Raw genomic sequence first — 27,633 nt, forward strand, 5'->3', positions numbered from 1 at the left:
CATGCAATCTCTCATGCTGACGGGGGGGGGGGGGGGGACATGATGATTTGCCATTTTGTCACTATCGGTACGCAACTGGAACGCCGCTGAGTTCGGCACGACGTCTCGCTTGCCTGTGTGCTTCTCGTGGCTCAAGTCAGATGTTGTCCCATGCCGTGACCGTCCCTATAGCACGGCTTGAGAGTGAGAAAATGATGTTGATTCCACAACTGTCATATCGTTGTTATCGGGTGCAAACCTTGTATGTCCAAAACACACAACGCCTCGCACCACAATCTGTTGTTTTCACTACTTTTGTACGACGGCCTTGGGCTTTACTTTGCGAAAGAACGTACAAATCCCCCCCATCATCCTCAGGCTCTGCTCCTGTCAGGGAGGGTCTGATGTCATTGGGTTCAGGAGTTCCTCAAAGTGTTCCTTCCACCGCCCTACGCTATACGACTTCCTCATTTGAAGTCAGCAGATTCCCATCCTTGATGTACACAGCTTGACTCTGCTATTTCACAATTTTTGCCTTTCTTATTACATTTGAGAATGTGCCCAATGTTTGCCCAGTTTTTATAGTAATTGTTTGTTGATTCATTTAGATGATTCTCTATTAAATGTAGGGTAAGTGATTTCATTGAATTTAAATAATAACAAAATGGGTCTATGTTCTGAAAGTACTATAGAGTGTTCCCCTGCCTTATCCCCTGTGAGGAGAAAAAAACAGATTTAGTTTTGGTGGACGAGACAGGTTTTCCTCCAATCAGGATAGAGTGGGGCTGGACCTTATGCGCACCAAGGCCCATGCACCCCCACTTGATCATGATTGGAGGAAGGCCCCCACCTGTCACCTACATCAAAACTAAAACTGAGACTTAAATGAAATAACTTACACTAGGTCTTAAAAAAGTCCTTAAATTGTCACTTCACTGTCATCTGGGACCCCCCCCCCCCCCCCAAACTATTGGGTTGTTGAGGCCAGGGCTCCACTGCAGCCATCGGGTGTCGCTGCATCGTCAATGCAGGGAATGTTTTTTTTTTTTTTTTTTAATGAAGGGTACTCATTGCCAACGTTGCGTTGCATTCGGTGGCGTTCGATTCGCCCCGGTTAATTATTTGACGCCGCCCGACGCCCACACGACGTGTGTGTGTGTGTGTGCGTGCGTGCGTGCGTGCGTGCGTGCGTGCGTGCGTGCGTGCGTGCGTGTGGTGTCTCAGATTTTGTCACATGCAATGACGGGGGCTCCAAGGATAAAAGCTTGGGAACCACTGAAATAGATCCTGCATCCAAAAGTGCTCAGAGTGCTTGAAATGGCATTCAAAGCGCTCACAATTTGCATTGCAAAAATACCCGAAAATGTTCAAACAAAATCTATGATCAAGACAATCCCATAAGCAAAATATAGTTTCTAAATCTTATATCATTCAGTGTCTCGTTGCAGAATGTGTGTCTCACAGCACGCAATTAGTTCTCCAAACAGCAAGTAAAATTAGGACATGGACAGTGGGTTTCAGAAAGCCTTTGATAGTGTATGAAATGTCTACTATTCACAGTGGTGGGTCAGTCTTTCCATCATGTGGATTGCGAGTATTACAGCAAAAAACAGTTGCAAATCAAGATGGACTCCACAGGGGACAGCTAACATGGTATTGTGGTACTGGTGACATCAAATATTGTACCCTGATATACTACAAGAAAAAGTCTCAAAGTTAGCTTGTTTTGTGGTAGTTTATGAAGATGATTTGAACATCTTTGAAAATGAAATACTTCACTAATCAAAAACTGGGCATTTTCAAGATGGCCTGTAATGTATTGTACAGGCCATACTGTACTGTGTATTATTCACTATAGGATTCAAAACATTATTTTAGAATATTCCAGCTCTAATTCCATCCTACTGAAGACCCCAAGACTAAAATGGGTGTTTCCATAGAAACTGTATCCAATTACTGGGGAGAAACATTGTTGCCAGTTCATTTCACAACCTGGCTGGAGTCAACAGGAAAAGTTCTCCTTGTGGGATCCACATTCAAGTATTTTACATTTGCAATATCATTACTTTACTTTTGGAAGAAATTGCGGAACATTTTTAAGCAATTTTGGCAACACTGATATTTTACTTTTATGCTATCTTAAACAAAAAAAGAGCTTGTAAAACAGAGAAAGATAAGACACAGCGACAGTAGAGTGAATTGAGATGCTGCCATGAATTGTTATTAGGCACTTTTCCACAGCCTGCTCATGGCGGGAATGTTGCCCCATCATGCTGCCATGCTGTTCAGTGTATAAAGCTGGGGCAATTTCCACCGCCTAGATTTTTTATTTAACCTGAAATTGCAGGTCATTATTCATATTTCCTACACCTTTGAATGTGTTTTTTTTATGATTTATTTGATTTGTGGCTGCATAATCACTATTAAAAGCGATATGACGCCAAATCAATATCATAATTATTTCAAACTTTTGCCTCGATTACAGATAAGTAATCATTATTATTATCATCATTATTATTATTATTATAATTTTTTGTATGAAAATAGCAGATATGCAAGCTCACAACCCGTGTAGATCAGCTATTTTCATTATTTTCATCATTATAGATCTGCTATTTTCAATATTTTCATTATTGTAGATCTGCTATTTTCATAATTTTTGTGCGCCAACATTGTACAACAAAGTATTAAGTGGTTAATCAGACTAATCGATTAATTGATAAACCTACATGAGCAAGTTCTTGGTTATAGATATTTTGCCCAGCCCTAGCAAATTCCTCTTCACTGAGAAGAGCTGCTATACAGTACATAAACCTCACAAATATACTGTAAAAGTCATCCAGGAGTGCCTCTGATTCAGAGTAAGCAGGAAACTTGTACTGTACTGTATGTCTTGATTGTCTTCTCAACATACTAGAAAGAGAATGCAAAGGAGAAAAGTCTTGGGTTGGAGAGTTTCTTACCTTTGGATACTGTTGGACTGGAATAAGAACTCTTTCGGAGAGCTTGATATTTTTATTACTGATGATATCTAGATATTTCTTCACGTCCTCATCATCTTTTGTTGATTCGTTGGACTCATACTTTTCTATTTCTGGAATAAAAAAAGAAGAAAAGATAACAAGAAATATGAACAAACGCATGTACAGTATATGTGTTAGACATTCAACTAAACCAGTAAGACTCCCTAATCGGGAGATAAGCGACCAACTCTCCACAAATAGGCCAAAAGTTTGTTTTACCAATTATCAAGACATACGGGCAGTTGACAGTTTGCCATGGTTACTCATTGAAGTTGAATCTCCATATATGGAGATAACCTACGCATCACACTAAGTCTGACCTCACCAGCCCATATTTGGGCATGAGCAACTTATGTCTCCATATATGGAGATATGATGACATCACACAGTCCTCAGCCGATGATGTGGCGTGATGTCATACAATACACAAACGAGCCCTACAGTATAAAGGGGCAATTCTTGCCAGGAAAGAAGCATTTCTTCGACTCAGACCTTATCGCCAGGGTTGGCTTATAGCAGCTGTCGGTAGGACCATATATGGATTCTGTTAGTGTGGATCTCCTAACAGGGCATCATCTGGGATACAATCCCTTTTATGCCCATATATGGAGATCCCTAACAGAATCCCTTTCATGCCCATATATGGAGATCCCTAACAGAATCCATTTTATGCCCATATATGGAGATCCCTAACAGCATCCCTTTTATGCCCATATATGGAGATCACTAACAGCTAACAGAATCCCTTTTATGCCCATATATGGAGATCCCTAACAGAATCCCTTTTATGCCCATATATGGAGATCCCTAACAGAATCCCTTTTATGCCCATATATGGAGATCCCTAACAAAATCCCTTTTATGCCCAGTTGGTTGCTAGGGTAAAAAAACATGGTTGCTATGGTAAACAGTTGGTTGCTAGGGTAAACAGTTGGTTGCTAGGGTAAAACCATGGTTGCTAAGGTGGTTGCTAACGTACACTAACAGACCAGCAACAACAGACTGTTGCCACAGCAACGTACACAAAGGTTTGTGTACACATGTGGATCACCGTACACAAACAAAGGTGTGACGTGTGACGTGTGACGGACGGACGGACGGACGGACGGACGGACGGCCGGTGGAGGTTTTCATAGTAAACTGCTTCCTGACGGTCGCAATTAACTATTCAGATAGTTGACTTCACCTAGATTTGAAACTACAGAAATAACGCATAAAGATATTTATTTTGGGCTTTTCTGCCTTTATTGATAGTCTAAGTGGAGATGGACAGGACACAGGGAGAGAGAGAGAGAGATGGGGAGAAACATGCAGCAGAATTCAACGGAACGTGACTCGAACCCACGATGTGCTGTCAGGCTACATTAGAGCCTAAGTGCCTGGAGGCCTTGCCTATAACTCTTGAACTTGAGAGTTTGTTCCGTCCTTGATTTCTTGACAGGTGACGCAACTCCCTACATTTTTCTACCGGACAAGATTTTCTGCCATTTTGCATACATTTGTCAGTAAACGTTATCTCTGGGGCCATGTGTCAAGAAGTATACGTTTCTGATTATTCAGATCCTGTTTCCAAGTAGCTATGACTACAAAAGTTTGGGGGCCCTGGGAAGGCAACCTGGCCTGGCTGGAATAGCAAACTTTTCTAGTTTTATTTTATTTTATTATGATCTGTTTGAGCACAACTGGGCTTTTCTTCCAACGGTTCTCAAAAATAACAATAAAACGTTAAAACAACAGAGTAAAACTAACCCTATGTACCGCAGGAACCCACCTCATATATGTAACTTCACAATGAACTACTGCATATCATCATCAACTACATACTGTATTGTCTATTGTCTCGCATAATTAACTGAAGATAATGGAAAAAAAGGCCATTACCCTTGTGGTGTCAGGGAGTGTATTCCACCTTTGACAAGCCTGATAAGAGAATGCTCTTCTACCAAGCTTTAATTTAAGTAGGAGGCTATCACCTGAAGAGCTGTCCCTCTGTTGGTACTCGGTAGCTAATTAAACTCAACAGGATGAATAATTATTAACCTGGACTGCACTGTAACAAAACACAATAGATTTGAACACAGTTTAGCAGAGAAACGCGTCTCTCTGTGGGCAAGATCTTCTCTTTAGACTGAAGATGTACTTTACTCTGTTCGAGCCCCCTAATGGCCACTGGAGGGGAAAAAAATATATAGCGCTAATTCGTGGCCACAAATTACTATTTCGTGGGCATGAATTAGTATTTCGTGGCCACCAATTACTATTTCGTGGGCATGAATTAGTATTTCGTGGCCACCAATTACTATTTCGTGGCCACCAATTAGTATTTTGTGGCCACCAATTACTATTTCGTGGCCACCAATTACTACTTCATGGCCACCAATTACTATACTATTTCGTGGCCACCAATTACTATTTCGTGGCCACCAATTACTATTTCGTGGCCACCAATTACTATTTTGTGGGCATGAATTAGTATTTCGTGGCCACCAATTACTATTTCGTGGCCACTAATTACTATTTCGTGGGCACGAATTAGTATTTCGTGGCCACCAATTACTATTTCGTGGCCACGAATTAGTATTATATATTTTTTTTCCCTCCAGTGGCCACTGCGGGGATCCGTAACTCTGTACTTAGCTGTGCATTAGTTAATCAGGAATTAAGCGTCAATTCAGCGTTAGTTTAGCATTAATTACTGTATGTGTATGAATTTGTACCTTATTGTAAAGTGTTACCTATAGTTTAATAGTTTATCATGGTTTCTTTTTTTCTTCTTTTTATCCCACGATTTTGTAAGCCATTTTTCACCCGGTGCCAATTGCCTAAGCTGTAATCCTGGGCGCTGCGCTCTCTCTGCCAACCTGGGGAGGGCCCTGAACTGAGCTCATGCTTCCTTCAGTGCATGAGGAGTGAGCAGGCCGCTTCTTCACTTGACAGGGGGAGCTTCCCCGGTTGGACGTAGCATGTGGAAGGAACACGTTATTCCAAGTCCAACCAGTACCTTTCCCCACCATCAGGCGCCTCGGCTGGCCAGAAGGAGGCATTATAGAGATCAGGATTACTGCATGTTTTTGTAAGGGTACCTACCCTAGGAGACAAGGGGAGAACATGCAACCTCCACACAGAAAGGCCCTACAGAGGTTAATACATTTTCTAGTAGTACAACAAGTACAATATTTGGATCCGAGATGTAATGGAGTAGAAGTAAAAGAGGTATTGGAAATTGGAAATATTCAAGTAAAGTACAAATACCTCAAAATTGTACTTGTACTACTCAACGTTTTCAGGCCAAGGACCCCTTAGTTGAGAGAGAGAGATGAAGCAGGGACCCCCACAACCTTTTCATAGATTCCATATAGTTTCTTTGTTTGACATCAGTGTATTTTGGATTCATGTCAATTTGTCTTTTCAGATATTTAACCACTTGAACTGTCAATACTTAATAAACGCCTCACACTGCGAGGCGTTGTGAGCTTGCATATCTGCTATTTTTGTCTAAAGTTCTCAGAATATGGACGCTAGGGTTCAAGTGGTAATATAAAAAAGGAGAAAAAAAAGTTTCTATCACTCAAAGATTTGGAGGACCCCCTGTAGTAACTCTGGAGACCCCCTAGGGTTCCCGGACCCCCTGTTGAAGACCCCTGTTTGTCAGTAGCTCCAGAGTGCATCCATGGAGAACCACAGTATGCTGTCAAATCCTCACAATTTGGCTAATGATCAATATGCACAGTTTCCTCTGAGGAGGTATCGCATAATTCATGCGTCAGGCTAAATTAATAATCACTGTATTTCTGAATTATGCTCCACGAGAGTGATCCAGGTGAGGTCTCGTCTCGCGTGATGTACGACCCTCGGCGTATCCATAAATCTAGCTTAACGATCTCTCAATTCCACACGGTTCAGACGTTTATTCATTGCGGTTTTCATGACTGCCGTTGTTGAGGTGGATCGGGGTCACACTGTACGTGAGCTTTGGTTTGATGCTTCACTTCTCTATTATTAATCAGGGGAAAATTGGGTGCCCGAAAAGGAAAAAAACAAACAATTGAATTGCCTGGGTGGGCCACGGTGAGAGGGTTCTGCCTAACGTACATATCGTTGATGTCGGGTGGAAACCTCGTATCTCCCAAGTTTCACATTTGTACGTTCTTTCGCCAAGTAAAGCCATGCACTTTTGTGCGTCGCACAAAAGTAGTGAAAACAGCAGATCTACAAGCACACAACGCCTCGCGGTGCGAGGCGTTCTGTGCTTGTAGATCGGCTGTTTTCACTAGTTTAAATCATTTATTAAATGATAAATGCAAAACGAACGGTTTTGGACATACAAGGTTTCCACCCGACAACAACGATATGCTGTTGTAAGACGGTGTCCCTCGCTGAACAGAGCTCCCACAGTCGTTATATTCACTTCCATTCATTCATCTGTATCAAAACGGTGAAATTAACAGATATGTCATACTTCATGTTCATGTCATCGTCCACACTCTTTTAACCACTGTCAACCTGGCGTCCCTATTTATTTTATTTAGGGAAATAAATAAATTGCTGATCTTTTCTTTCATACATTTTCCAAGAAGCAGATCTACATGCTCACAACGCACCATAATGCGACGCACTTTGGGTATTGTAGCTATTTTCGCTATTGTGGGAAAATCTTTTAAAGTGTAAAAGTATATGGCCCGTTTTAGCCATAGTAACTTTTCATTTTGATTATTGGTAGTGGTCATTGTGAGTCATTTTTCATTTTGATTATTGGTAGCAGTCATTGTGAGTCATTTTGATTATTGGTAGCAGTCATTTAGGCTATTTGTAGGCTAATAGTAATAAGCCTTTTATATCAAGTTTTATCATATCTGCCCTGCAGTGCATTTCTTGTTTACAAGCCTGAACCCTGAAGGGCTGTCATTTTACATGTTCCCAATGTTCAATGCCAAAAAGACATGAAACCATTCATCACGTTTATTTGGATGACGCCCTAATTGTTTCACTAAGAGTCTTTAAATTGGAACACAATCTCCCTTTTTCTCACCATTTCTCCCAAAAGACCAGTGGCTAACTAAACTGAAAATAGAGGACGCTCCAAGGAAATGAACCTTTAAAATGTCTCTCCGGACTGTGTGTGTGTGTGTGTGTGTGTGTGTGTGTGTGTGTGTGTGTGTGTGTGTGTGTGTGTGTGTGTGTGTGTGTGTGTGTGTGCGTGCGTGCGCGCGCACGCGCGGACGCATGTGTGTGCGTGTGTGTGAGAGAGAGAGAGAGAATTTGCCTATCCAAAGTCAAAGCTAGAAACTGCATTGAAAGCTGTTCACTGAAGCAAGTCAGAGTTGCATTATTATATTTGACGACTGCTTTACGGTGCCATTGCAGTCCAACAATATGCTATTAAGAAGCCAAATTGGGATTGTGACAAATGCATTAAACTTTGTGCGCTGGTATATTTTTAACTGCAACCAGCCTGCAACTCTGGGGTTGTGCTGTAAAGGACTGTTTGAGTTTAACTCAAAGAAAGATCAGAATAGAAGCACTGGGTCTTAGTTATACACAAGACTGCTTCCTGGTAACTGTTCTGATGACCAGTCTAACCTTTTATTCCCTGAGCACTGCTGATGGTGTACATTCTGACGTGCAATATGGCAATGTTTGTTTTTATCACAATTCCCAAAAGAGTGGGGAAAAGCTCACAGAACAGGCCTTTGAAATGATTGCATCGTCGCCGTTGGGCAGAAACCTTGTTTCTCCATAATTTCAACTTTTTATGTTTATTTTTTATTTCATGGCAAATGAATGCCCTACTTTGTTATAAAGTATTAGACACAAGTGGAAAGAAATAGTACATCTACAAGCTCAAGATGCGATTTAATAAATATACACTGGATCTATCGGAACAGGTTCTTTTTTACCCATTTCCTGAAAAATAACCGATTGGGACATACAACAATATACACAGTATATAATTGTGTAAATAAATGATATACTGTGAGTATCGCTGTTTTTCCAAATAGTAGCCTGGGCGTTTAATTTGCAAAATCAATTTGAACCCCCAGTGTTTAAAAGAACCGGGTGGCTATTTACAATACTTATTTACGTCCATCTGAATGGCGGGCCAGTGCTGTGTTCTACCTGTAACGCACGTAGGCCCTAAACGGCATCTGCTGTCGGAAATAAAAATATGAATAGCGTCTGCCCTCGTGAACCTTTCAAAGTAGCGTATTTGATAGGTATTATGCACTGGCCTGGCCACACGAATAGCTGCGGATCATAGATTATAGTATGCCCTCAAAAAAAAAAGTCTAGAACACACCACTGTGGCAGGCGATGCGCAAAACGGTCTGACCCCCGGCGGGTATTTGGTGCCCGGCTGCTACAGTATTTGCCCCGGTATATAATTTTTACTCAGGATAAATGCTTTATTCTGTGTTGCGCAAGATACTGTAGTCTGTAGCATAGGAAATTTGGTAGAGCTTGTTGATATTTGTGAATGCAAACCAAGTCTCTAGATAAAAGAGATGTGGGAATGACTTATTATCCCCAGACAGCATTACCAAGAGCAATTTGGGGGCACAGTGATACTGAGAGTCTCCCCAGGTGATTTCACAGTACACTGAGTACATGTTCTGGTTCACTTCTGGATCTACTGCGATGAAATAAAGCTCATTTCCATGCAAAACCACAGAGTCCTCACTGGCTCTGATACTACCACAAAGTCAGACTTAAAGGGCTATTCCGCTTTCAAAAAAGCCAAAAGTCATTTTATCATCTAACCAGGCTTTAGTGCAGGGGTTCCCAAACTTTTTTGTCTCAGGGCACCCCATAAACATTTTTTTTAATCCGAGGCACCCCTATATTATAATTTTCACTCCCAGCACCTTATATTTATAGCATATCGTCATTGTCGGGTGGAAACCTTGTATGTCCAAAACCGTTTGTTTTGTATTTATCATCTATAAAATGTACTAAACTAGTGAAAACATCAGATCTACAAGCACACAACACCTCGTACACATTTGAAACTTGGAGATACGAGGTTTCTGCCTGACAGTGACGATATTTTAGTGATTATGTTGCGAGGAAAACGTTGAGATAGTAGCCATTTTGGTTAGAACTGACTGAAAATTACTTTGAAAAATATATTTTTTCAAGTGTGCAAATAAATTCCAAATATTATCAAATTATCTCGCGGCACCCCTGGACTGCCGTCATGGCACCCCAGGGTGCCCTGTCACCCACTTTGAAAAGCCCTGATTTAGTGAACACCGTGGATAGTTTTTAATTAGCTTGATTCAATTTAGATATTTGATATTCATTTCATCAGACAAACCCCATCCAGGGCTCATTCCTATACAAACCCATTGTAACTTCAAACTCCCATTTTAACCATGCTAGATTCATCAAAAACACCAGTCTTTTTTTCTGTTGACTCATACTACTCTCCTAATACGTGAGCTGGCCGTGTTTTTCCGATAACTTTTTTCATTTATTTTTAATAATTATTTATTGTATTAAATCTTTTCCATTTCCAAAAAAAATATTTTTAAAAATAAATGAAAAAGGTTATTGGAAAAAACATGGCCAGCTCACGTACTAGGAGCGTAGTACGAGTCACCCGGAAAAAAAAGACAGGTGTTTTTGTTCAATCTATCATGGTTACATAAAATGGAGTTTGAAGTCTCAATGAGTTTGTATATAAGAATGGGCCCTGGATGGGGAGTGTCTGATAAAATGGATATCGCACATCTAAATATTGAATGAAGCAAATTAAAATCTGTCCAGGGTGTTCACAAAGCCTGAGTAGACGATAAAATTACCAAAACATTTTTTGAGAGTGTAATATCCCTTTAAGTTTAGATCAAGTAGAAAGTTGTCTCTTTATCCACCTCTTTCCACGGGAATTTACAGGAGAATTTCTTGCACCACACTTCCGGTTAACAGCAGACATACAAGCTCACGTCGCGTCGCAGATGCAACCGTTGTGAGCTTGTAGATCACACTCGGCTGCGGCGCCGGAAGCTCCGTGCAACTTCTGCGCAATGCACGATGGGATGTTGGAAAGTTGTGGATAGCCTTATGAATTGGAGCTGGTCTCCAAACTAAAGATAATATCAGTGAATGTTGATTGTTAACATGCTAATTGCTTTAGAAGTCTTTTCACAAAAGGAAAGTGAATTAAAATAGGATTTTTACAAGTACATTAGTAACTAACTAACTAGTAACTCTTTTAGATGTTAGAGGAAAAGGATGGTTAGTGAAATTGTATGTGTCGTTGAAATTATGAAGTGGGTCCTTCCCTACGATAATAAATCATCTAATAACAACTACAACACATATTAGCAACAACCTACAGTATTAGGTTGGCTGGCTTGAACTACAGTACTATAATATAATCCAGTCCTAATCCACACTTGCTGTAATGGGTGCGTGCGTGCGGGCGGGCGTGCATGTGTGTGTGTGTGTGTGTGTGTGCAAGAAAGAGAGAGAGAGAGAGAGAGAGAGAGAGAGAGAGAGAGAGAGAGAGAGAGAGAGAGATAATATAATATTTCAAAGGGCAAGACCAAATGTCGAATCCATTCTCCCAAGTTTTTAATTCCACCTTTAACTCCAAAGATTAATGCCACCACAGGATTCTCCTAAGATTATAAATGCATTGACGCTGACTTGAAAAATGTTGTTAATTACAAATTAGAAGGTAAGCAAACCGAGCGTGAGTTATAATCATGCTTTGGTTGCATACATTTCCCAGCGAGAATGGAAATATACTGCAACTTGAACTGTTGGTGACAGATGTCAGCACAGCAGGATTTACAGAAAACGCATGCAGAGGCTGATGGATACAATAAAGTCACTGTGTGTGTGTGTGTGTGTGTGTGTGTGTGTGTGTGTGTGTGTGTGTGTGTGTGTGTGTGTGTGTGTGCGTGCGTGCGTGCGTGCGTGCGTGCGTGCGTGCGTGCGTGCGTGCGTGCGTGCGTGCGTGCGTGCATGCGTCGTGCATGCGTGTGTGCGTGTGCGTGTGCTTGTGCGTGTGTGTGAGAAGGGGAGAGAGAGAGACTGAGACAGAGAGAGAGAGAGAGAGAGAGAGAGAGAGAGAGAGAGAGAGAGAGAGAGAGAGAGAAGAAAGAGGTAGGGAGAGAGAGTAAAGTTGAGCTGTACAAATGCATGTTTTCCTACGGCAGCTGCTACATTTATTGATACAAGTTGACAAATGTAGAATGCTGTTGTGCTATGGTTTGCACCACTGTTTCCCAACATTGGACATTTGTGGATTGCGGACACATTTTCATGGGTCCCTTAATTCTTAGCTACATTTTGCTTTTGAATTATTATCATTATTTCAATACATTTTCAAACTAGTTCATTAATAAAAATCAAAGAATTTCCAAAATTTGAAAATAAATGTTTAAGAAGTAACGACGCGTTGTGTGCTTGAAGATCTGCTGTTTTCACTAGTTTGGGTCCCGGGCAAACGCTTAATTTCTCTTTTGGATCACAAGCTGAAAAGTTAGGAACCACTGAAACACAGTATATCCTTGCTGTTGGGTGGAAACCTTGTACAGCAGGGGTATTCAACTAGGTTAGGCAGGGGGCCACAATTGTAAAATTACTTAACTCTTATACTGCTTTGGACGTTCCTGTTCGCCCCAATTCTCAAGAGACCTCCGCGCCAATACGGCGCTCGTTCGCGTTCGTTCGTTCGTTCGTTTACCTTGTTGAAGCTGATGAGGGGTCGCGCCGCCGTGTACTGTAAACACATTTTCCGCGGTGATGGTGTAAAAAATCCATTATGCGTTAACATCAACGGAGACCAATTCACTTCCTTGTTGATTTCCTCTGGCTGTAAGCAAGGTAAATAAAGAGGTACAGACAGCCACGCCCCTTTCGCTATCTCGCAGTTCAAACCGGCAGATTCGTCGCACCATGGGTGCCAAACTGCAGCCGGAAGTTCGGTGGAAGACTGTGGAGCAGCCTCCCAGCAGCTCACATGAACATGAACAAACACTATTTATGAAAAAGTGAGACCTTTATAACATACTCAGCTCAGGAAAATAAAAGAAGGCATGTCACACATTTTTTTGTGCTGTGTGGATTTTCGATGTGTGCACTGTGTCATTTTATAGCAGTATCTAAAGAGCAAAAAGTATGTTTCTAAACGAGCCAAGTATCGCGAGACTATCCACCGTTTCCTGTCTGGGAACCAAATCTCGCGATACTTCGGAGACAGAAACGATTATTATTTACTGTTATTATTATTATTTCATTACTAGACCTTACCCGTTCAAAGATATGTGCTCCAAAATATGTCAAACGCACCCGGTGAAAGTGTGTGAGAGAGAGAGAGAGAGAGAGAGAGAGAAACATTCCTAACTGTGAGAGAAAGGGGTGTGTGTGTGTGTGGGGCTACAGATCCCATGGCCTGGAGGAACGGACCGTAACCCTGGCAACAGACAGCAGAGTTCAACAGAAGTGGTTAAGAAAACGCTAAAAAACTGCTTTAATTTGGGAGAAATTAAATTTGGGCTCCGTCAGTGTTGGTATAATGCTAATGGCCAATACCATGTGAACTTTGGGATCAGTTGCTGAAGCGAGTGAATAGATAAACGTAGATAAGCGTGAGCGTTAGAGCGTTAGAGCGTGAGCGTTAGAGCGTTAGAGCGTGAGTTTGCTCCTTTATTAGTAGGATGTACTGTGCACATCGAAAAGCAAGTGATTGTAAAAATACCTTTGGTATGTCTTTTTTATATTCCTGAACAGATTAGATGACAAAGGTCTCAGTAGTTAATAAATAGTTTTTGTTCCAGGTTTGTTCATGAGCTGATCAAGCCGGCTCCATTCACTGACGCGACCACGGTTTTCCCAACGGCCCTGAGCGCAACGGTGGGGGCGCGGGAGTGTGGGAAGCATGGTGGGAAGCCTATTGCCCATCGGCCCCCACCTTTGTGCTCAGGGTCACTGGGAAAACTGCGGTCGCTTCACTGACATGTATTTTATCGTACTTCCGGTGCGAGTTCTGGCACCCATGCTGAGCTCCATACACATGCCCATGTGGTCACGTGTTTCCCTTCCTTCTTAAATAACTTCCTGGCTGTAAGGCTCTGTGGCCAGTGACTGGTCTGAATGTACGGCAACACATAACAGGCAAATTCACATTCATTCTCGCATGACGCCGCCCTCTGCTGCCTGGCAGACCAAAGTGCACTATTGCACAATCAAAAAATAAATAAATAAATAAATAAATAAATGTCTGTCTATCTACTATAACGTCGCAAAGGTAAGCCGCTTTTTGATGGCACCAGACCCAATAAATAAATAAATAATCTGGCAGTAGGAGAGTTAAAGTCAGGTGCTACACAAACAAAAAAGAAAAGTTAATGGTTTAACCAGAAACCGTATATGAGTTTTGAGTGCAGTTCGTCTATTAAAAGCCATCTCCCTCAATTTGTAGCTACCTATTTCTGAGTTTTGAGTTGACTCCAATCACTCATGTCAGTCATGATGCTCTAACTCTCAACTAATGGTTCATGAAACACATCATGAGCTCTCTCTCTCTCTCTCTCTCTCTCTCTCTCTCTCTCTCTCTCTATGAACTGTCCACAGCCCTCCTTCTAAGACGAAAGTAGACAGAAATGGTCCAATCTTATAATGAGCATAGTGAGGACCAATTATATGAAGATAGGCTGAAAATTGGTGAGGAGGTCCTTTAACACGCCATCTCCATCTATTTGTAGCTATTTCTGAGTTGTGGGTAGATTTTGACCATCACATCAAAGAAAGAAGTCTCCATGTACTCTACATCCATTAGCTTTTACACAGTCGTACATTTCTTTTCAATCTCTCAAGAGTGCCCCGGGCTGAATGTCATGATGCTGTGACTCTCAACAGACAGTTCAATATCACTGTTGCACAGTGTATTTCCAAAACCACTGCGTGTAGCTTGTAGATCTGCTATTTTCTCACATTTTGTGTTACACTCTTGTGTGATGAAATAGGGAAAAAGGAGTTTTCTGCCCAACAGCAACGATATATGATTTTGGAATAGAATCGGTGGTCTGCTTTTTGCGACCGTAGGTTGCAGTTTACTGTCAGAATCGGCACAGCTTGTCCGTATTCGTCCATATACGGGTAACGCCTGACACTGTGGTTCCCCTGACACATCACTGTGACATCACAGGTGACATCACAGTGATGTCAGATACTCAGAGCAGGGATCTCCATATATGGGCATAAGCTGTGGTGTGGCTGGTTCAGACAGGGATCCCCCATGTATGGGCATAATATGAACATATATGGAGAGCCCTGATGTCATCATATTCACTGGATGAAAAGGGGCTTATACCTGAATTTCTTAAGAGACTTCTGCGACACTACAGGCTTCCCATTATTACTAACTAATCAGACCCTTTCTGATGGATTGTTCTATGGAAATACACAATGGGGGAATGCATTACTCTTAATTATTATGAGTAAATTATTATTTTACAGTAATAATAACTAGGACAGCACTCTTTGAGATGAATCACAGCTGAGCTATTCTGAAAAGGAAAATATCACATACCAGTCACTCTGAGTTGCTTGCCTCTCTTCAATGACTAATAATAACTCCTGTGCTTCCCCACAGTCCCCAGCAACCAAGGACACCTCTCCTCTCTCTGTAAGTACTATTGAAAGTTATGAATCGAAGCTCTACTCTGTCTCGACAATAACCGATCTACAAGCTCCCAACGCTTTGTGTATAGATTGGCTATTTTCAGCAGTATGAATCTGGCTTAAGCTCCTTGGCAAGGCCATTCTGGCAGTTCCAAGGACTATAGAGTCTAGACTCTAAAGTCGGAACTGAAGGCAACTGTTGGGGCCCTGAGGCTTTGGAACAGCGTTCTTGAGATTACGCTAGACATCACTGTCTACTTTTAAATCTCTTCTTAAAACACAATGTTATAGTTTTTGCCAAGGATTCTCTCTTTTTTTTTTTTTTATCTTTGCTTGTTTTGTTTTCATGTTTTATTGTTTTGTTTCTGTTATATACAGCAGATAGTTTCTGGCAGCCGTGAAAGGACTTATATCTGGCGAGGCCAGCTCACAAATTCAGTGAGATTTAAGATAATATTATTATTGCTAGAATGATGCCTGTAAAATAGTGTGTAAAATAGGGACTATACAGTATTCAGAAAGAGCAGTTCACTGGTCTATTTTCCCTGGGCCAGTGGTGAACATGTTCAAGATAATCACAGGTTATGTTTTACCCTCTGTGACCTATATGTTTTCCAATGTTTACAGTCTATGTACGGTCACGGCTGTGCTCTGCTGACAAGCATTATTCAAATCAAGTGGAAATATATATATGCACTGCTTTGCCAGTGGGTGACTCAGGTATTTGTGTGTGTGTGCGACGTGTGCGTGTGCATTGCCTGTCTTTCTATGGGTCTGTGTAGCTAGATAGGCCTACTGCATACACTGTGCATAATGCACCTTGAGATAAGGCTTGCTGTCCTGCCAAAAGGTACCTTTTATAGCACTGAGTATAGATTTCCTTCTGCAGGCTGTTCAGTTGCATCTACACTGTACCTCAGGGCAAGAATTCAAGGTGTGGTGAAAGCACTATTTCCATAGCCATCAAACAAAGAAATATGTATCATTAATAAGCCTCATTCTGAGCTTCCATTATTGCACTGATTCTTGTCAGGCCAGCTGTTTTATCTTGTAATATTGATCCCTTAGCTACACAGCAAATTCCGGAGAGTTAATTTTACTTGGTACTGTTAAGTGTACAAATGGGCCTGTAAGGGTTTTTACTGTGCAACTGACCTTGCAAATAGATCTTGATCTTAACTGTGATATCAATTTCCACTGTTACACAGGTCACATGCAAATATTCAATCTATTGGCTCCCCAAAACGCCATCAGCTTATTACAAAAAATAATAATGATAGTGCAATCTATCTGGAGTTATCAAACACATGGCTAGAATATATATATAGGTTTTTGTTTAGATTTGCGAACATTAGAGGCAATCCAGAAATTGGGACACGAATAGGCATAAATAACGAAGACTGTTTTGATGATCAGGTAAAGTTTTGATGATCAGTTAAAGTGGGTCTTGCTTGTTCCAACTGAGAAATATTCAGATTTCCAGGATCTTTAACACCTTGAATTATTCATGCTTTTGTTACTTTGTGGTTAGACTGTTGTAATTCCCTCTACTTCTGTCTACATCAGTGCAGTCAAAATGCAGCAGCAAGACTTCTAACTCAATAAGGAGAAAGGAGGATTAAAGGACTTTGTTTTGTTTTTTACAAAAAGGGTTCATATTGTAATTAAAGAAAAGAAAAGATGAGTGTTCAAATGTTTTCAGTTTCTGCTTTCTTTCGTTTTAGCCATTGTAGCAATTTTGATTTCAGTGGGATGGGGGCATGCATACAAGTGACAAAATATGTATTTTTAGACACAATAAGCCGCTGATGTCTTTATTACTATTTACAGTAACACTACTAGCCCCCATAAGTCACATCTGCCATGAAAGATTGTGGCGCATCTTGGGATTCCAGATCTATGCTTCAGTTGTCAGATCTGTAAATCCCTTATGAGCCTGAAAGCGGCTGGAGGTGTACTGCCAGAGCCCTTTTAGCTGACCTGAGAACTAAGCTTAATACAAAAGGTGAGCGGGCATTTACTGCCTGTCAGTGCTCCCAGGCATTGCAATGCCCTGTCAAAAGGACTCATTTTTTAAAGACCCAGTTAAGACATACCTGCACAGGAAAAGCCTTTTTACAAAAGCACATTTTATTTTTCTAGTAAATTTAGTTTTGTGGCTTTATTTTCTTCATTGTGTGATTTGATTTGTATGTAAAAATACTAGATTAGTCTGGTATTGGCAGAATTTACTCAGGTTGGAAATCGGGCATACAGTTTTCTCTGTATGTAAAGAAAGGATTAGTGTCCTAATGTATCGGATTATATTGTATTGCAGACTGTATTTGAATACAGGGTATAGTGTCAGATAAGCAAAGACAGATGCAGTATTATATCGTATAGGCTACTGTACATTGCTAAACAGGCCTACTTATTTTCAACAGCTGGTAACCGTGTACTCATTTATTACCTACATCAGTTCTGACAACAACAATAGTTTCAATTAAATTATGTAAACGTATTTTGAGTGGTGTAATACGGACATGTCCATAATGGTGTTTTGTATTCACATTTGAATTGCACTTAACCACTTCAACAGGGGGTCCGGGACCCCTAGGGGAGTTACTACAGGGGGGTTGCCAAATCTTTGTGTGAATGCCTAGAATGCCTATTCTGAGGGGAACAGTCACTGAAAATAGCAGTTCTACAACCTCTTGTAGATCCGTTATTTCCGACAAAGAGGTTTGGTGTAGAGGAGAAAAAAGAGCAGACCAAGTACAGAACCAAAGGTCAAGTTTAAGTGGTTGAATGTCTGAAAATACGTACATGAACATGAATCCAACGATAATGTGTTAGCAAACAAACAAAAAACATACATTTACACAACCACGATGATTATTGTGTCAAACAAGTTTACAAAGCCATCTACAGGTATGAAAATGTTATTCAATATGTAGTGAGGGTCCCTGCTTCATCTCTCTCTCAGCTAAGGGGTCCTTTGCCTGAAACATGTTGAACAACACCCATGCCTTACTGTACTTAGTTGACTGGCATCCCCCAGGGGTAGGCCTCCTCCTTTTTTCCCCTCTACACCAAATATCTAACCCTAAAATAGCCGCTCACAACATGTGAGCTTGTAGAAAAGCTATTTTTGTCCGGACCCTATAGGATTCATGCACTTAAGTAGACGTGAGCTGCGAGAAAATAATGGTCTGATTCTAAACTCTGACCGCCTGGATTCCTGAATTCAAACCCCTGCTCTCCTGCATGGGAACCATGGACAGACCGGCTCATACAGCTGTGTAATACCAATAGGGGACAGACCCAACCATACAGCTGTGTAAAACCTATAGGGGACAGACCCAACCATACATCTGTGTAAAACCTATAGGGGACAGACCCAACCATACATCTGTGTAAAACCTATAGGGGACAGACCCAACCATACATCTGTGTAAAACCTATAGGGGACAGACCCAACCATACAGCTGTGTAATACCGATAGGGGACAGACCCAACCATACAGCTGTGTAATACCGATAGGGGACAGACCCAACCATACAGCTGTGTAACCATACTACTGTCTGGCCTACACCAACCCCAGTAATAATGGTGGTATAAGAGCAGCATCAACACTAGTATATTGTTGTCGTTGTATATCGTTGTCAGGTGGAAATCTCGTATCTTTCGCAAATCATACAGCAGATCTACAAGCACAAAACGCCTCGCGGTGCGAGGCGTTGTGTGGTTGTAGATCGGCTGTTTTCACTAGTTTAAATAATTTTTTAAATGATAAATGCAAAACGAACGGTTTTGGACATAAAAGATTTTCACCCGACAACGACGATATCTGTCGCTGGAGTATGTTGTGGCCCTCGGCTTGGTACCCTAGACATAATTCGGCCCTTGGGGAAAACTAATTGGGGAACCCTGCTCTACTATCTACCAAAGAGGAACCCCAAAATAGCCATGGCAGATATAAATCAGCTGGAGGGAGAGGGGGAAAAAAATCAGAGTTCATGAAAAGTGTTATTTTTCATGCTGTGTGTCCATGGAATTGTATTTTTGTTTCCTTCACATATTTTAGTTGTCCTGTTAAATAGGCAATTAAGAACCATGAAGCCTATGTATTATATTTGTTTGTGTAGATTGTTCAGTAGGTAGAATTGATTTAAAGTAGTAGGATGCATATGTTTAAGATGTGGGTAAAGATGTTTGCTGTGGGTCGTTCCTGTTGTGTTTTCAGTGTGAATAAATGGCACTAAGGGTTAAACACTCGTTATTTTTTCTGGTGACTCATAATACCCTCCTAATACGTCAGCTGGCCTTATTTTCTCTAGTATGGATTGTCCTTTGAGCTGTAGATGTTGTCGTTTCTTTCCCCCTCATGTGGGGAATCCAGCTGTTTACACTTGTATGACAGTTCCACACAGCCAAGGCTAGCCTGGTCCTCTTTCAAAGTCTTGGCTTTAACACCACAAGTGGTCCATTCTTTGTTGCTAGGTGCAGTGAAGAACCACCTTTTGACAGACAGACTTTTACTGTATATGTATTTTCTCCCATTGTACTTGTGTTTCTTGCAATGCTTGTAATTAGTGGTAAATGCTTTCTTAATTAGTGGAATTTATTTTTTATTCTCTACAATACATTTACATTAAGTCTGTTTTAAGAAGTGCTACATTACACTGACTCTGTGGGTGAGATTTTAAACTAAGGCTTTGTTCTAATGACTATAAATCTAGTGAGACACATCGTTTGAGAAATGCTATACATTACATACTGTATATAGTAAATGTATTCCATATTCATGTACCTATTAAACTAATGTGCATGTTGTGGATGGAGAACATAATCTTTGTGCTTGGTAATAAATAGCTTTGAATGCATAAAACTGTAACCAGGTCAGGTAGGTCCTGGTGGCGCTAAATGTGAAAAGGGTGCCTTCTTTGGCCTTTTAATGGCAATGTGACGCTGCATGCATGATTTGAGGCATTTTGTTCCAAAAATGAGTTTGGAAAAAGTCGACCTGCAGGTGGCGCTATAACAGGCCAATATGAAAAGAGTGTAATTTGTTCCTTGACCTAGTGGGAATGTGCATGCAGAATTTCTCTGTAATCACAAGCTGCGTGCATGATTTAAGTCATTTTGTTCAAAATGGAAGAATCTTGCAAACTTTGGAAGCCAATGTTAGCCAATTAGGATGGAATATGAAATATCGGACAGATCCGTCTTGATCACATGACTATAGAGATACTGTGTACTGATTTGCATGTTTTTTTGATAAAGTCTCAAGGAATAATAGGAAAAAATTTGTTTTACATAAGTCGGCCTCCTGGTGGCGCTATAAAAGGCAGATATGAAAAATGCAGGGCAACGGTTTTTCCTTGACTCTAGGGAGTGCATATACAAAGTTGTACACTGATCAGTGGAGTTATAGGTAAAAACACGAATAGCCCTGTTATAGCACCATCATGAGGTTGATTAGATTTTTTTAAGTGGCATTTATTCCTCAGCCTATTGGGAATGTGCATGAACAATTTCACCAAAATCGCACACTGCGTTCATAATTTCAGGCATTTTATTCAACATGGACCAATTCTGCAAACTTTGGAAGCCAGTTTTAGCCAATCAGGATGGAATATGGAAAATCAGACTGATCCATGTTGATCACATGTGACTGTAGAGATACTGTCTACCGATTCACGTGATCTTTGGACAAAATCTGTAGGAGTACTGGCAAAGGTTAGTTTTGCAAAAATCGGCCTCCTGGTGGCGCTAGAACAGGCCCATGTGAAAAATTTGGGGCAGAGGTTCTGAATTGGTTTCCAGGGAGTGTGTGTGCACAGTTTGGCAGCGACCGGGCCAACGGCGCCGGAGATTAGCTGGTAACAGACGGACGCACACACACACACACGCACACACACACACACACACACACGCACGCACGGACGCACGGACGGACGGATGGACGGACGGACGGACGGAAGGACGGACGGACGGACGGACACACGGACGCACGGACGGACAGGGCCGAAAACATACTCTCCCCCATGCCTTCGGCTGGTGGAGACAATAATGTTATCTGAAGGTCTTACCACACCTAAATGTCATGTGTTCGGCATAATAGTGTATTTTCTGCAAGAGTTGAGCAGTCCAGTCCTAACTCTCTAAACAAAGGGTCTTCAACAGGGGGTCTGGGAGTTACTACAGGGGATCCTCCAAATCTTCATGTGATAGAAACTTTTTTCTTCTTTTTTTATATTCATGGGTTGCATTTGTAGTCCTAAACAGCCATGTTGAGGACCAACACAGATGTTTCAATTGTCTGATTGGCACAGAACTAATGTTCTACCAATCAGAACACCTGTGTTGGTCCTCAACATGGCCGGTGTAGGACTACAAATGCAATGAATTAACCACCTAGTGCCCAATCCACAAGCTCACAACGCTGTGAGTAGTATAAAATCCCTGGGACCCCAGTCCACAAAGTATATATTTAAGTGGTCAACACATATCATTGCTTACTAAGTGTCCCATATTATGATATTATGCTAACAGTTAAACGATTGTAGACTGAGGTTTAAGTCTACCTTCAAGTAAATTTGTAAAAGAAATGTAACAGATGACCCCCTCTACATTACATGGACATGTACCATCGCTGTAGAATAGTCATCCTCTACGAGTTATCAGACATTTCCATCAGAGGGGAATTCTCTATGGTGGGAGACGGTGTTGTATGTATGGTCTTGTCCTTTCTTTGAGCAACCCAAATTGACGAGACACCTGCAAATTCAAAAGAGTGTTAAACTCTTTTGAATTTGCAGGTGTCTCGTCAATTTATCCGGGCTTTGAGTTGTGGACCTACAGTAGTAGTAGTATAGTGATCTTGTGCAGATACTGTTTTGTTTTTTTGTTTTGTTTCAGCTGAGATGCTGATATTTTATAAGGGCACAGTAAGACGCAAAGCACCCACTGTTTAAGATTTATTTTTGCATCAGGTCACAGGAAGGCCAGAGTGTGCAGTTTGCTGTTATTTATGCACTGAGGTTTTTCTGGTATTTTTTTTTACGTTCTCTCATTGTGCCTGGGATGAGGTCAAAGACATATTTCCATGTAATAAATAAAGTTTTAATCTATGACGCTAAAGAGCAGTTTCTGGACTTAAGACACCACTTCTAAAACAAGCTCTTTAAGTTGCTATTAAATACTGACAGACTCTAAACATGTGACTGAAACTGAACCTATATACTTCAATCTGTTGTGTTGCAATAACTGGCTCATTGTAATAAGCATTCATGTATAGAAAATGTGTGTTATGCAAATGATCCTTTAGAAACAGCTGTGTATACCCAATACTGTGTATAAGTCATGTGTTGTGCTCCTTTCGTTTCTTGTGGCAGAGTACTGCTTACAACTGTTGATGCACACAGTCAAATCCTCAGTGTTTATATAGTCAGAGGTGTCGCACCAAATTCTGGGCCCAGGGTACTTTAACTATTGAAAAATAGCAGATATACAAGCTCACAGCGCGAGTGTATACCTGCTATTTTTGAAAAATCGTGAAGTCTATTACAAAGGTTTAAAAAAAAAAAAAAAAACCTACGGTATGTTTCTATGTCAGTGGTGCTCAAAGCTTTTCATGTGAAGGACCCCCAAAATGATATGTATTTGGCCACAGACCCCATCTCAAAATATTTAGTTCCAGGGGACCCCCCCAGAAGCAAAATTTGAGTTACAAATGTTCACTTAAAAAATACATATATTCAAAGGTTTGCACACATTTTCACGACTTTTCAAAAATAGCTACATATCTACAAGCTCACAGCGAGGCACTGCTATTTTTCAATAGCTAAAGGTATAAACTTGGGCCCTTGTAACTCAGTCCCACTTTCTCCCCCTTGTGACCCCCTGTGTACAGTAACTCTGAGAGTTAATTTTTGAGCGGTGCTAACCGCTCCCGCGCTCCTATACATCTGGCTTTGTGTGTATGTATAACGTCCCGCAAAGCCTGGCATTGGCCAAGCTTCGCGGGACATAATGGAATGAACTCACAAAAGGCACCGCTCACTTCACACTGGGTGTGATTCTTGTTGTAAATGCTTCCAGAGTTCCACAGTTAACGTGTTGTAGATTCTACACCACGTTAACTGTGGCCCGGGACCCCCAGGGGGGTCACCACATGACTTTGGGGGGTCCCCAGATGACAGTGAAGTCTGAAGAGACATTTTAAGGACTAAGACCTTTTTAATACCCAGTAATACCCAATATTAAAAAGGGGTCACGGCCTGAAAAGGTTGAGAACCACTGGAGTAGAATGATATGGTTTTAATTTGATACAGTATCAGAAACACATACTTAAACATGACAAAAGTAATATTTAGCCAAAGGATGCCACAATATAAGAAGGCACATTTTGCCAATACAGTCATCACATTAACTGATCACACACACACACACACACACACACACACACACACACACACACACACACACACACACACACACACACACACATACACAGATGCAACAATCCTTAAATTGAGTGAACATGCCAGATGTTACCAAATGTAATTTTAATGACACGTGAGGTGCAGGTTTTAAATCAGATCAGTCTCACAATTAATTTTGACTATTTTATTTACTTTACCATTTCATTAACACAGGCTAAATGTCCCTGATCTCTACTGCACGCTGAAGTGCATGGTAGTCAATAACACTCCTAATCCAACCAAAATGTCCAAATATTGTAAATGTTGACCTTGGAGGGCAGTCTTTCAGGTTGGGTTCCTGTCTGTTACCACTCTTCAGAGGATGCTTCAGGCTATTAGGTCTTATATGCACTTTACTTTCTGCACGCTGCGTTTCTCCAATGACAGGAAGAACATCTTGCCAAAGTTATGGATTCTATAGCTAAACAGGACATGTTTCTAAGTCAAGGACGAGATAACATACCCTAATACAGCAGGTTTGCTTTGATTTATTGCCGACACTGTCGCTGAGAAGCGCTAATCATAATATGCAAATACACGAACGATACGCACACTCAAAATACTACTTAAAACAAAAACGAAAAAAAGGGGGGAAAGAGAAAATCTTTGTCCAGCTTACCTTCTACGAGCAGGCGCATCGCATGCACAAAGGAGGGGTCTAGGGTATCCTTTTCGACCGTCAGTTCAGGTAAGTACTTGTCTTGATGCATTATAGCGTGCCTCTTCTTCACCGTTCGTGCAGGTGAGACGAACGAAGTCATGAGCGTCGGAATGCAAGTCTACACTCCTCCTCTTGATCGCAAGTCCGTATATGGCTCAGCAGCAGTGCAGGGAAACCAAACAATCTTCACAGATCCACGCGACGTTTGACTGAAGAAGACTCTCAGTTGAATGAATGAATTCAGAGGTGTGCGTGTCCAGTTCTCCGAACCCTGCTCCCTCTGTGCTCAGCACCGACCCCGCCGGAGACTCACTCTCTCTCTCTCTCTCTCTCTCTCTCCTCTCCCTCTCCAGAGCTGCAAACCTTCCAGATGCTCCCCGCCCCTCCGTATAATTATTGGCCATATCCGAGGACAGGAGTTCCTGGCAATAAAGTGGCAAGACATCTTGCTATCTGTCCAGGAGGAGGACACCACATGCACAATTGAAGTTGCACTTGGCAGGAACCCAAGCATTTCTCTATTGACATTTTGACAACACACACACACACACACACACACACACACACACACACACACACACACACACACACACACACACACACACACACACACACACACACACACACACGATGACACAAACTGATAATGTCATTGACAAACAGCACTAACATTAGGTTCAACTGCACCAAGCAAATTACTATGTGCCTGTGGTGGTGGCCCACGAGGGCGAGTGTGTAAATGTGATTGTGTTTGAGGTAATTGGTACTCCAGTAATCTGCCAAGCGGGCTGCTCATTATTTTCACTCCCATGGTTCTGGGGGGAGAGAGACAGACCTGTCCTGCACCTGAATGGAACGTGGCCAGTGTCACTGCCCATGGTGCTGCTGGTGCAGACCATGCAGTCGCTGTCCATGGTGCTGCAGTTTGCACATATGGCTGTTTTTCCATTGTGATTTGTAATTTAAACTCAACTTTCTTTCTTTCTTTCTTTTTTTTTTACACCGCTCTGCAGTTTCATACAGTCCTTATGTGTTTCATAAATATCTTAGACATGGTACATAACCACATGAAAACTCTATTATATCATTTTCTTTAGTGAATACAATGTTGTTTTGTCCAATCCGTTTGGTAGAGAATGTTAATACAATATAACTTTTACAATTGGAACTTCTGTGGTTGCATTTGGTCTCGCCTGCTCTTCTATTGAGACATTTAGATCTTGTGCCCTGTTAGACATTGACCTTTGACACGATCATGTTTTTGGTTTGACCCAAATTTAAGCAGGAATGCAGGCTCTGTTACTATTTCAGCATGTGCGCAGGACACCCAGGTTCTAATCCAGTTTCGTATTGTTTTACTTTGTCTTATGACAAAGTATCTCTAAAGGGCTTAAGTGATTAACTCATGATGAGCACTTTACAACCAGTCGTTATTTTAATTATAAATACTGTATGTTTGATTCATTTGAAAAGTAGGCCTATGCCATTTGCTTAATACATTTTTGAATGGCTAGTTTGGCTACAAAAGTATTATTCAAAGCCTAACTGTATAATGATGTTCTACAATGTTGAAATGACTGCATTATTCCCTTCTTGGAGCTGAATGAGGTGATATTAACCACTTAAGAACTATTTGAAAACTCTCAAAGCTCACAACGCATTGCATCCCAAAATGTTGCAAGCTTGTAATGTTGAGCTTCCATGTGAAAGAAATGATTTTAAAAATGTTTGCCTCTGTTGACATGACAACAATAAGGAGTTGATACTTTTACACCGAGTGCATCCATTCTATGTCCATTATCAGCACAGATACTGAGAAAAGATACCAACTGGAATTAATTACTAGTGAAATCTAAAGATTTATCTGCGTCTTAAGGCTGCAAATGATTTATTCTTTTACTGAAGAACTTTGTCTACCACAGATTCTTGTTCTACTCTACACTTCCTGACACAAATTGTCCATATGTCTTTTGTTTTTTATAGAAAGTATTTGATTTCTATATAATGCTATACCTTTTAGTGGCCGCAACTACAATAGCTACATGATTTGGAGTTGATACGTATTTAGGATTGATATACTGTGTTATTGAAATGTGCTAAATTGGAGATATTATTTGAGCTGTACAATGTTCCAGCATTAAAGTGAATATTAATAGTTTAATATCATACAGGTGGCCAATAGAAGTTTAAAGGAGTTGGTCACCCAAAAATGACTTATTTTCTATCAATTACACACCCCATGAAGCCTTGAATTCATGAAAATCAATTAGTTTTTGTCACATTCCCGAGACTGGAGGAGACACAATTGACCTGTATTTGGTCATCAAATTATTGGCTCAGCAATGTGACAAAACAAAAAGAAAAAGTGAAAAGAAAATAAATATCTCCATGAATTCAATGAATAGGTGTGTAATTGACAGAAAACTAGAAGCAGTGCTCTTCCGAGCACAGGTCTGCACCAGGCCAGGCGTCCTGGTGGTGCTATAATAGGCCAATCTTAGACCTTTCATGGCAGTCGGACTGCATGCATAATTTGAGGCATTGTGTTCCAAAAATGTGTTTTGCTAAAGTCTACCTGCTGGTGGCGCTATAACAGGCCAATGTGTAAAGGGTAGCATTTGTTCCTTGATGTAGTGGGAATATGCGTGGCAAATTTCACGGTAATCGCAAGCTACGTTGATGATTTGAGGCATTTTGTTCAAAAACGGAGCAATCCTGCAAACTTTGGAAGCCAATATTATCCAATTAGGATGGAATATGAAATATCAGACGGATCAGACTTGATCACATGACTATAGAGATACTGTGTACTGATTTGCATGATTGTTGGAGAAAATCTGATGGAGTAATAGCAATGTGAAAAATGCAG

General features: G+C 41.0%; 1 protein-coding gene across 1 annotated transcript in view; it reads right to left on the reverse strand.

Annotated features, from left to right (window-relative positions):
- Nucleotides 1-24,813, reverse strand: part of khdrbs2 (KH domain containing, RNA binding, signal transduction associated 2) — a gene marked incomplete at both ends in the record, with an annotated part of 123,046 nt that extends 98,233 nt beyond the window's left edge. Inside the window, 2 exons of the mRNA XM_080740759.1 lie at nucleotides 2,943-3,073; nucleotides 24,723-24,813. Coding sequence (XP_080596885.1) covers nucleotides 2,943-3,073; nucleotides 24,723-24,813 — 222 coding nt within the window. The remainder of the gene's footprint in view (nucleotides 1-2,942; nucleotides 3,074-24,722) is intronic.
- Nucleotides 24,814-27,633: the final 2,820 nt, after the last annotated feature.

The sequence above is a fragment of the Nannobrachium achirus genome (assembly GCF_963921795.1).
Source record: "Nannobrachium achirus genome assembly, chromosome: 13".
NCBI classification, from domain to species: domain Eukaryota; kingdom Metazoa; phylum Chordata; class Actinopteri; order Myctophiformes; family Myctophidae; genus Nannobrachium; species Nannobrachium achirus.